General features: G+C 41.4%; 1 protein-coding gene across 1 annotated transcript in view; it reads right to left on the bottom strand.

The window, feature by feature from the left end:
- TMTC2 (transmembrane O-mannosyltransferase targeting cadherins 2) overlaps nt 1-11692 on the bottom strand; it is a 388624-nt gene extending 376932 nt beyond the window's left edge. Inside the window, exon 1 of the mRNA XM_008683605.1 lies at nt 11501-11692. Coding sequence (XP_008681827.1) covers nt 11501-11583 — 83 coding nt within the window. The 5' untranslated portion in view covers nt 11584-11692. The remainder of the gene's footprint in view (nt 1-11500) is intronic.
- Between the last annotated feature and the right edge of the window lie 902 nt (nt 11693-12594).

Raw genomic sequence — 12594 nt, 5'->3', positions numbered from 1 at the left:
CAGCAACAGAGCTAATGAATAAGTTCTCGATTAAGAGAATGATTTATTACGTATCTTAAACAACACCAGATACCGCCAGGCACTTCATATAACTTCCTTCATTAAATTCTTCCAACAACTGTATCAAGTAGGCATTGCTACCCTCGTTCTGTAGAACAGGGAGCAGAGGCTCAAAGAGTTCAGTAATAATCAAAATTATACAATTAACAAGTAATAGTTCTGGGATTAGACTATCTGACTCCAAAGTTTTTGTGGTCTTCTTACTTTTGACACCTGTTGCTTGGAAAGATCTAAAAGAAAGAGTTTCTAATTAGTTACAAAAATGTGTCACCAGGTTTAGATATCAGATGCTGCTATCCAGCACATGTACTGAACGTCCTTACTGCAAAGTCTCAAGACGTCCCGGATTAACACAAACACTTCAATGCAGGAAAACTTTGGCTTATCTGACATACAGCTTTCCTAATCACCGGGCCACCAGAAGGGCTCTGAATCTGAACATATTCCCGAAAGAAAAAGGGCTGTCATTGAGGAGGGAGACCATGAGGACCCAGTAATAATACCGCCTGCCAAGCAGAACCAAAGTACCAAAGATTATTTACACCCGATGCACTGTAATTGGTCCTTTTACTCTGCAGAAGGAAAGAAGTGTTCAGATTGGCCAGAACGTCTATTCAAAGTAAGCCTCCATGCACAGAGACCAGAAACATGGGAAAAGCAACAGAAAAGAAATACAGGAGAGCAAAAACGGCTTCTGCGGTGAGACTAGGGACTGCTCACCAAAAGGGTGGACAGAGATGAGAAGCAGGGATGGGGCGTTCAGGAGGCAACAGAAGCTGGGACAGCAGGAGCTCAACCACTGACTCCGAGTGGAAAAGTTAGCAACAACATGGAACGGGACACAGCTCTGTTCTCGGAGGCTAACGCACAGTGATACCGCACTCATTCGCCTTCTGGTCCAACAGTGTTCCTCTACGCCAAAGGGTATAACCACCCAGCTTTTTAAAACACACAGAGAATGTTCGTCATACTACTTTACTTCATCCTCACTCTGTGGTCACCATTGTTATTTTCACTTCCTGATCCGTTATAAGACAGTCTGAGAGCACGGAAGAGCTCAATACAGTGGTACGAGCAAGACTGCAATTCCAGTCTTTTCTCTCGGCCAGTGTTCCTCCACGACACCGCTTCTAGCGCACCGCGCATTATTTTAAAAAGAAAGGGATAATCATTACCTATTTTAGAACAAGTTCTTTAAAAAGATGTCTATTAGGGGTGCCTCGGTGTTTCAGTGTTAAGCGTCTGCCTTCAGCTCAGGGCGTGATCCCAGAGTCCTGGGATCGAGCCCCACATCAGGCTCCTCCGCTGGGAGCCTGCTTCTTCCTCTCCCACTCCCCCTGCTTGTGTTCCCTCTCTCGCTGGCTGTCTCTCTCACTATCAAATAAATAAATAAAATCTTTAAAAAAAAAAAAAGATGTCTATCAGTAGGAAGTTAAAACTTCAGATAAATAGGGCAGTTGCCTACCCAGAAAGCCCCCAAAAGCGCCCAAAGGCTAAGGCCTAAGGTACCAGGTTAAAAAAATGACATGAGTCCAAGCATTTCTAATCCTACGTACATACCCCAGTGCCTGAATATCACTAAGAAATCATTATCTTCCCTACTCTCAGCTGCCTCAACACCTATTTCTTGCTGCTTGCCTAAAGTCTGTAAAGTCTTCATGCAATGTGAGCCGAGTTTCCTTACAAGGGATTATTCCACAGAAGGACAAACCAATAAAGGCACTGACTACAGAGACTCGATGTAGGCATCAGTATTTGTCAAGTCCAAAGCCTAAGGCAACTGCATATCAGTTTATTTGTCAAAATCAGAATCCAACATCTGTCTCCCCAGTACTGTTACAAAGAAGATGATATTGTAATACAAGATGGTGACAGATATTTCAATAGAGATCATCTCCTAGAATTTCAACAGGCTCTCTACCTTTTCAAAATCTACACAATACCTCAAATCCATCTGATCAATTTAAAGAAGATGTCGTGACTGAACAAATGTGAAAATGAAACATAAAGATTAAATAAGATGGCCAAGCTCACACACAGAGAACAGGCACCTTATCCTCAATCTTATTCCATCCAGGAATTTAGGCAGTCTTTCCAAATGTCTGTGAAACACACCAAGCTGATGTAATACATTTAAATGAAATAGAGCCTTATGACTCAAGGTGTGGTCCAGGAACCAGCATCGGCTGGAGCACCTGCGAAAGACAGAAATGTACTCTGAGGCCCACTCCAGGCAGAACCTGCATTTTTTTAAATCTATTTTTCCTTTCTTAAAGTTTTTATTTTAATTCCAGTTAGTTAATATATAGTGCAATATTAGTTTCAGGTGTCCAATACAGTGATTCAACAGTTCCATACAACCTCCGGTACTCATCATAACAAGTGCCCTCCTTAATCCCCATCACCTATTTCACTCCTACCCCTCCTCCACCCCACCCCCTCTGGTCACCATCCATTTGTTCTCTATAAGTTAAGAGTCTGTTTCTTGATTTGTCTCAGAACGTACATTTTCACAGCCCAGGTGATGTGCTGGTAGATGGAAGTTTGGGAAGCACTCCTCTAGAAATATATACATATATCTCGATGGAAAGAGATCCAACAAGAGGCCCAGCTCACAAATGTTGCTTTAGGAGAATCAAAGTGATCCATCAGACTCCAAGAAACTAGAGATTTAAACTGCATTTTAAAAGAGTTTCTAAAAGGCAATCATCCATATCAAAGAATGAAGACAGGGAGGAAGTTATGAGAATAGCAGGTCTAAAACCCCCTCGCCTGTCATGGGCATCCTCAATCCTGTCAGGCATGAATTCAAAATTATCTACTCAATACTCTCTCCTAGAAATGGTTTACACTTTTTATGTTGATGACATACAAGAGGTTTAAAACAGTGAAATTTCATTTTCTGTTCAACATGGAACAAATGCCAAACCGTTTTTAAAAGAAAAAATACAAAGACTCTTAAATATAGGGGAGGAGGAACCAAACCTAGAGATCATTTCTAATGGGATATTTTAAATAAAAGACTAGATATTTGTGGCAAAGTATAGTTGGTAATTTCAGGCTACGCACTGGTGTCTTTCACAGATTCTCTCAGAATCTCAAATTCACATTTTCTTTGCTAAATCAGTACATTACCCTGTAACGGTTAAAGTATAAAACCTTCTTTCTTTAATATAAATTCGGTGACACAATTCAGCACCATTTTTTTTCAATAGACTAACCTTCCTATTTTAAATGAGGTTTACCAAATGAATTCAGGTATACCAGTTTTTCACATCAGCTATAAATAATTGCCTCCCTCTAAAGGGCCTATTTCTGCAAATAAAAATGTCTTTTTGCCTGATTAAACTTCTTCATCATCTGAGAACTTTTCTTCTGCAAATTTGTAGTTGGAAAATTTGTCATTAGAAGCTTGCTTTGTCAAAACGAGCTCTTTTCAACGGCTTTGAGAGAACAGTCCTATAGTTAATTATTTGGAGGAGGAGGGGAACGTCCTATTCTAAAATAAGTACACTTGACAAAATATTTGGACCCAAACATTCCACCTTCAGACTTAAGACATCTTTTACAATCCAAGGCAGCAGGCTCAGTATTTAAAATATCTTTAAAAACCCAAAGATAGGAAGGCTAAAGTAGCCAAAAGACAGTTTATAAAACAATGAGAAAGGTCCCCAGATGAACGTTTCAACTACGAGCCCTACCTCAACAGCCACTTCTCCCAAATGGCTCTGTAATGACAAGTGTCTTCTCCAAGCTAAGAAAAGTGGTCAAGCCTACCAATGCAATCTTTATAGCCACCACCTAAGTCACCTCCCGTTGAAGACACAGTTTGCAGGGATATCACTTCAACAAGCACTGACATTGTAAGGAATTGAACTACTGACTTTCATTATTAATCCAAGAGATGCCACTAACAGAAAAGAGCAGGGCAGACCTGCCTTCGTTGTGTAACAAATTGGAAATTAACAAAAACAGGATGGTTACTTTTCCCATAGTGTTTTCACTTATCTGCCTCTCTCATAGACTAGTTTTATAATCTAGGGTCTATAATAGAAATTCAATAATAATATGCTTTATAACAATGCCCTAAACATAGGCATCTAACCCAACTAAGAGATGAAAGCAAAAACAAACAGCAAGGCTATGGTCTGCACCCTTTCAGTCTGTTAATAGAATACTTACAAGCAATTCAAAAAAGAAAACAGAATTTCATAAGACACAGCTGTAAAAAATTTTACTAAAATTACTCATCTTTTTTTAAAAAAATCTTATTTTATAAACTTGTGAACTGCATTTAAAATTAATAACCAAAGAATTCCAAGAATGCAGGCTTATATGGGTTGCCATTCTTCCCACTGGATTTTTAAACAATGCTGAAACATGGCTGTTTGAAATACTTCAGTACCATCATTTAACACCGTTCAAAATGTCAAGAGCCGTATTGCGCCCCAGTGGCCACTCTTCAGCAAATAACACATCCTTTGAAGTTAAAATACTCCTAAATGATGCCAAGTGAGAATTTCTAGGAGAGTACCGTCAAAACTTTCTACTTCTAAAGAAATCAATAATCTGGAATCACAGTTAGGGAAAAAACACTTTATCAAAACTTGCGATTTTTTTCAGTTTCGAACGTCAGTAAATCTCTTCACCCCATGGCATTATTTTTTTATACATTGTTTCCTAATGAAATCACAATCATAAGCCCGTAGTGAACTTGTTGGGTTTTTTTTTTTCACATGATGTTTCCATGGAATAATGACACATTTATTATAATAAATGCCACAGAAATGAAGGGTAATCATCAAAGACAAAGGGATCTGACAGAAGCCTTTCACTTGGCCACCACACCTAGCACACAGCTGCTATTTGCAAGGGCACTGATGTATGTCTCACTTGACACATCGTGTAATTTAGTCAACCTCCTTGTCTATGACTCCATGCTGTGCCACGCTTCATACCCTGCCTCAGTCTGATATCACACAATGCCCCAGCAAAGAAATCAAGAAACCAAAGCTTACATCAAATTATCACAAGCCAAACAACATCTCCTCTACCAAATACCAAGGTACTCTTAAAACATGCTGTAGCACTGGCCTCAAGCAACGTGGCATGCATATTAGTAATTTCATTTAATCCCACAATAAAATGGAATCTAAAGGTGAAGTTAGAATTTTTAGTTCTAATCTCGTTTCCATATTAATTTTTTAGACCTGAGCAAATGAAGATCTCTCTCTGTTCATCTCATCTTTAAAACAATCATTTCTAATTGTTCAAATTAACTGCACCTTAAGAAATGCCCTTAAAGAAAATAAATTACTCTAAAAACAGGAGAGCAACTTTTCATGTGGCATCTTGAAAACATATCATTTCAGTGTTCCCACCTTCTTCAAAATTTTCCTGAGTGGATAGGCTTACTTAATTCTTCCCTATTTAGCTGTAACAGAAAAAAAAAAAAAAAGTCATAGTTGAACCCCAACCTGTAATCCCAAAAAGTTTCTAAAAGGCTGAAACGAACATTTATACCTTTGATTCTAGGAAACCTTGAGTACCAGAGAAACTGACAAATATGATTGAAAAGTTAAACTGTCAGAGGAGGAAAAGAGATCAATAGAAATCTGATAGAGCTGCATCTTGATGGAATTATCTGCCTAGAAAATACAGCCAAAAAAAAAATCTCTGAGGCAAAAGCATTCAATTCCTATGACCAGTCGAGGCAAATCTAGTTAACGCAAAGTGCTCAACCACTGTTCTCCTCTAAGGAAAACAACTCATCTGGACAAACAGGAAGGACACAATTGGGGAGCTTCCATGTGTATGAACACAGTGCCAGTGAGCACCAGACCAGTAACAAGGCCAGGTCAAACCACCTACCATGGACCCTCAGCACTGCTGTTCTGGGAAAGAAGCCAACGGAGTCCCAATATAAGTTTTAAAATTATGAATATCAATCAAAATAAACATGACTAAATGCAAGTGAAATTCTGCTAAAGGACAATCTATCAGCATTTTGACAAGTCTATCATCAGACTCCCAGATTCAAATACTTTACAACACCAGCTACAGTACAGGTCGGACAATGACAGAAAGGTAGGGATGCTCTGTTGACAAGGGTGAACAGCTGCCATTTGTATTAATCACCATACATACAAGACGCTTACGTTTAGGAGTATTCGTAATTAGTGAATCATTGAATGGAGTCATTTATTCCTCAAAAGTACATACAAATCAAATCTTCAAGGAAGCCATCTAGTATCGTGCACACTTACACCTGTAATTATTCAAGATATGCCTTTTTCATCCCACGAAAAATAGAAAGCACGCAGTTCCTGGTGATATGCCTCTCCCCTTCTTTTTCAACCAGGCTCTAAAGGAGGGCAGCTATTCATAGAGGAGGGGTCTTTACATTCAACAACCCATTTGTCCTTTCCATCAAGGCTGCCATGCAGGTGGCTTCAGTGAAGCCATTAAAGTAGGTACCCAAAGCTGATGTAATATTTAGCTTACAAAAGAAAACCAAAAAATTTAAAAGGTAAATGTTACTGTGTTAAAAGCATATTAAGTGGGAACAATAGTGTGAGAGGTTTATCATTTTTCAGAATGACAAGCGTAAACTTTGTCCTTTCCTAATATCATGAAGGTGCCTGTTCCGGAGGAAATGTACTACCCTTTGCCTATGCTAAACAGCTGTAACGTCATGGGCATTTTAAATAAGTGCTTTTAGCTCACAGAACGGCAACAGAGGGATTCAGAAGACAAACTGTGCTCCTAACACACGTTGTTATAATCCAAAAGGTTCTAGCTAGTTCAGAATTAAGGCATCGGGGAATTCAGTGTTCCCACAGGGGCACATTTGCACTAAAAAACTAAATGCAGATGACAAGACAATGTAAACTAATAATATAACCCCCCAAAATCATACATATATAATATTATTATAATATATGCACTATACACACACACACACACACACACACACACACGAAGACAACTAAGCGATAGATGGCTGGCAAGCCGTCATTTTCCCCATGGCATTTACACATGTCCATTCAGTGCTTGTATTTGGGTCATTTGCTAGGATAAACCCCATGTGACAGGCTCACTGAAAGTAAGGCAAAGTAGTCCATACTGGCTTCACCTAATTTTAATTTACTATCAAGAGATATACTTGTTCGAGCAGCAAAGTGAACCTGTTCTGCATAGATTTGACTAAACTTAGCTAGAAAGTAAAATATCATATTAAAATATTTCATAGACTATAAACTGTAACCACTTGCATATTTTTCAGTGTATCATAAACCTGGAAGGAAATCAGTAAACTAGCACCCTTGTACACACTAACTTCTTGCAATAAAGACCTGAGGAGACAACCTTTGATACAAAGCAAAGTTCTTCCTTATATACCTTGATCTTAGAGTAATTCTTCCTAAACATGATTTTACTAAATACCAAGAATGACATCAATGGTTGAACATACTAGAATTTTAAGATAACAATCCCAGATCGGTCCACTGCAAGTCTGTTAGATTTTTTCAGAGGTAAGTTAACAGAGTGACTGATCATTTCATAAAGGATTCTTATCATAACAGGTCAAAACCCAAATGGACAGTAACTTTAAAAGGCCAAGTAGAAGGAACAGCTGAATAAAATTTAGGAAAAAATGGTTTAAAAAAAAAGGTATTATGCCTTAAATCCTTCATTCCTTCATTTTAAATGCTGTTAATCAAAATCTTTACGGCTTTAAATTAACTCATATCTCTATAAAAATAGATTTATATTTATATCCAAATGAGTAACTAAAGTAGGAATGCAATAGTAAGAATTTGGGGTAGTTTTGGTTCAAATATAGAAATTTCGGCTGTGGAGTTCTTCCTCCAAATTTCACACAATCGATGCACAATGAGATAGTTAAGTAACCCAAAGGTCATGCTAACGATCAAGGTTGGGTTGAACAAATGCAAAATGGGCAATAAGGAAAACAATTTTCAAAGCGGCCACAAACCCACTTCCCACTTCCAAAAACTCAAATTACCTTTTTTTAAGTAATGCATGATCTTATTCACCCAAGAATAAAAATATGTATTAGGTGTATCATCTTCTTATTTACTTGTTATATATCGTAAAGGGCTTGCCACCAATTAGGTGATATGTGCAAAATGAAATCAGACTACAAAACAATGGATACGGCGTCCTGCTGCTCTGAAGTAAATGGACTCCTCCTCTAGTGTCATCTCTATGCAAAACTTCGAGTAGTATTTTTAAAGCGGATATAGTGCAAATGATGCAATGTGATCCTCAATAAATATATAAGAGAGCAGAGAACCTGGGATCAGCAAGTTTTTTTTTCCACTGACCTAAACACCAAATTTCTCCAGAAAATGAGAGGGTCCTTCAAAAAGTCACATTCATCATGACTTAAAATTTGGCAAAGACCGTATATTTATCATTCCAATTGTACTCTAACCACAATTTAAGATTCAATACAATCATGCCTAGACTGAAGGCAAGGGGATGAAGGGGGGCATGAAGCTGAAACTTTATATGTTTTTTCATCAGAGATGATGAATTCTACTCTTCTGTTTGTTTCGTCACATCCTAGCCATATTCTTAAGTTTAGCATAAAACACTTGCAAAATATTAAGTTTTACCACAGGGAAATCGATTTTGCTATGAAAAAGTTTCAGATTACCACTTAATCTCAACCAAGCTACATCAAACAGTGAAAGAAATTATAGATATAGTTTACAAAGTAAACTTGATCACTATATTTAAAAGAAATGATAACGTTGAGAAGTACCACAGCATTAATGTTTAAGCTGAAGCAATATAAAGCCCTCCTACAGCAAATGCCAGATTCTTCAGCTAAAATGCAGAGTCTTGATTTAGTTAAGCAAGTCAAGCGTAAGAGCCATCTCCCTCCTTGTGAGCTGCTCCCAGCACTGGCCTCTCTCCTTCTAGAACTCTATTTCACAAAGCTCCTGGGCGGGGGGGGACTGGAATCCACAGACACAGTTTACACGTTTTAAACTTGAGTCTTTGTCGTCTGAAACGGGGCAGTGGAAGTAAACACGTTATCATCATCCTCCAGTTTCCACTTGACTCCCCAGCTCTCTTCCCGCTCCACATACCAGTGAGTTAGAGGAGGTAGATAAAAAGTATATCCGAAAAGCCACAATTCACAGAGCACCTTGGCACTGAAACACCTGTGCATGCTATGCAGACATCCAGTAAGTTCCACGCTTCTATTAATAGGTATTTCAGAATTTCTAGGATACATAAAAACCAAGCTTGATTCTGCTAAGACTTCAGACTCTAATGAGTATAGGACTACATGTGCAGTTCTGCTACTAAGAAAGTGAGACTAACACACACTTCCAATTTGTAGCAAAGTGCAATTTATATTTACAGGCTCTCAACATCATCATGGTCATATAATGTCCATATATCATATATTGAGCAAGCTACCAATTAGATACGGACAACTCATCACCTGAGGTTCATCTACACAGCTAAATAAGGAGTCAGGAATTTCGACACTGCAACCCAACCTGTAACATACCCACCATCAAAGCACAACTAATTTATCGTCTCACACTATTCTCCCCAAGTTACAACGTCCTAACACGACTGACTGATGATTAAAGAACACATAATAAGCATTAAATCTATAGAAAAATGTACATGCAAATTTAGTTTAGTTCATGCCTTCGTCTTTTACAGCATACTTTCTTCTGATATGTACTTTTAGAACTGACCAGCAATAAAGGATAGCATACACCGGGAATGCTTGCTTTATCCCAGTGTTCAACCATACTATACTACAGGAAGTTACTTTTTTTCCCAAGCTCTTTATTCTCAGTTTAAATGATTACTTTTCAAACTGTCCCCAACAGAACCAAGAACTGCCCAGAGTCCTTGAGTTCCTTTTAGTGAAAAGTCACCCATCGTTGGAAGAGCTTTTTCTTCCCATCCCCTAGAAATAGGTGCACAGTAACACAAAAGTGGAAGGAACAGAGCAGCTGACCTCACTCTTACGCAAATACCATTTATTTCTCAGAGCATGTATCATAACTGCTAAATCTATACACTGTTTAAAAGTTGAGGAAAAGTTTATGTCTAACAGTGGCTTCCTTATCAAGCAGTTTCTGACAGACACTACATAAGATACATGAAGAACAGTTTGCTTTATTTCATTGCACCTATTACCAGGGGACTTCATAACAGACATGTGGGTGTAAACCAAGAGTCACGGATTTCAAGCATATATCCACGAACATGCTTTTAGCCGGAGAGTGGGCACACCAGAGAATACAGAAAATGGCTAATTATCACCCAGAGAAGATTCTGCCTTCACCTCCCCTCACTATCAACCACTTTGCTTAAGTTCACTCTCTGCCTTGCCCTGACCCTGGGGATCCATTCACTTTCCATAGCCCAGAGAGGCTGTTGAAAAGCTGTCAAAGTAAATCTGTGCTCACTTTTTGGATGGTTTAATTTCAATGGAGCATGAAACACCCCAGGACGGTTAATAAGTTTAGCCAGGCGTGCTGTTCTCCCTAATATATTTTAATTATGCATCTGTTTTAATTGTAATCAGATTAAGTCACCGGAAAGGCACAAATTGGAATTTCCCCTAATGGCTATTGGAGCTTTTCATCAGTTTCTAAACACTAACAACATTTAAAAAATACGTAGAGACACGAGCACAACTGTGACATTTTCCAGAAATCGATGCAGTTTCTTTGACAACACAGTTTAGGTCTCATTAGCCACCCAAACTAGCCCAAATGCAGAAGACAACTTCAGTCTCTAGGGGCGTCTTCTTCCCCAATTAGCACAAAAGAATCGCTAACGTCTAATGTAAAACTCCCAAACAGAGGGGGGGGGAGAGGAGAGCCCATCAGCAGCATTATCTTGGCTCAAAGTAAAGTACCGTACACGTCAAAAGGGAAAGTTGAAGGAGAGTACGAGTCTCTCCTTACACTATTTTGGAAACTGTCAAAGGTGTGTTTTTTCCTCGGGAAATAAAAGTGTCCCATCAATAAAAGGAAACGCTACAGGGAAGATCTATTAAGAGGCGGGGAGCGGCTTCCTTCCAGCCCAGACGTAAAATCGCTCAATGTCCACCAACAAACACCTAAGACTTTTTTTTTTCATTTAATACGTTCATTAACAGTTCCCCCAAATTGCTGCGATTTCCGATAAGAAACTTAAGCATTCGCCAAGAGCCAATAAGCAAGAGAAAGAACCTGCTGCAAACTAGGAACCCAAACTCCTTCAGACCGCCCAGCGCGCTCGCTTCCCCAGTATTTGCTCTGGGTGTTGTTTACGCGTCTCCTAAACCTTCAGGTGCTGGACCAGTTCCACCAAGACGCACTTCAGCCTTAAAGCGGGAAGCTTCTGAGCCGCCGCGGAGTCCCCATGCAGCCCTCCGACCCCTTACCTGTCATCGTAGCAGAAATCCGCACTCAAGGTGTTGAGATACAAGGCGAGCCCCAGAGCGCTGCTCACCAACTCTGCAATCATCTCTCCACCGCCTTCCCTCCGGCTCGGCTCCCAGCGCGAGGGCAGCAGCGGCAACAAAAAACAGAAGCATCAATCCCCACCTTCCGCCGCCTTCTCCTCCCAGCTTCACTTTTTCCTAGCTCCCCACCCTCTTGTCCCTCCCTTCCTCCCTCGGGTCCTTGCAATCCACCGCTCTCCTCCTCCTCGCGCCGGTCTCCGCAGCCGCTGCGTCCTCTCCGGATGCGGGCTCACACCACGCTCCCCATGCCCAGCGCCCGCGAGCGGCTGGCGGCTTTCGCGCTCCGCGCCCCCCGGCGGATGCACAGGGCTGGTCCTTCGCACGGCTCGCGGCCCCCACCCTAACCCATGGCAGTTCGGGGCGCCCTAGGTGAGGAGTGGGACTCGGAGGAGGTGGAAGAATGCGGGATGGGGGCAGAGGGACTGGACCCAGCAGGGTTCTGGGACCAGCTGGAGGAAGAGAGAGAAAGAGGGGCGGGTGGGAGGGACAAGGCGAACCGCCTCCCCTCGCCGCCTCCCGGGCGCAAGGCTCCGGTGCTGCTCGGGCTGACTCCGGCCGCCACAGCGGCTGCCGCTCATTCACTCTTTATTAGCTCCCTCCCCGCCCCAGCCCCGTTCTCCAGTGAAGTGAGGAGCGGTGGCTGGAGACTCCAGAAGCTCCCGCGTGGGGTTCTCGGCGCGGCCCCCCGCGCCTGCGTGGCCAACCCTCCATCCCGGCTTTGCCCGGCCCCTTTCTCCACCCAGATCCTCCCCTAAGGCTCCTCCCATCCTACCCCCTTGGCTGGGGGCTCCTCCCACCTCCCCCTCGGCCCGAGGCTCCTCCTACCCACCTCCAGCCCTCCTCTTGTTTCTTTCACCTTCGATTTCACTCTGGAAAGCCCTCGGGACCCAAAGGCGACTGCTGGAAGACAGCCCAAAGGGGTTGCTGGAGTGCGCCCTGGGAGGGGGAGCTGCAGGAGAATCGACACCAAGGAGTTCACGGTCGCTCGCGCCGCCGCTGCCTGGCTACGCCTG

This window comes from Ursus maritimus, unplaced genomic scaffold (genome assembly GCF_017311325.1).
Source record: "Ursus maritimus isolate PB19 unplaced genomic scaffold, ASM1731132v1 scaffold_21, whole genome shotgun sequence".
Taxonomy (NCBI): Eukaryota; Metazoa; Chordata; class Mammalia; order Carnivora; family Ursidae; genus Ursus; species Ursus maritimus.
This window is presented reverse-complemented; position numbering and strand designations above follow the sequence as displayed.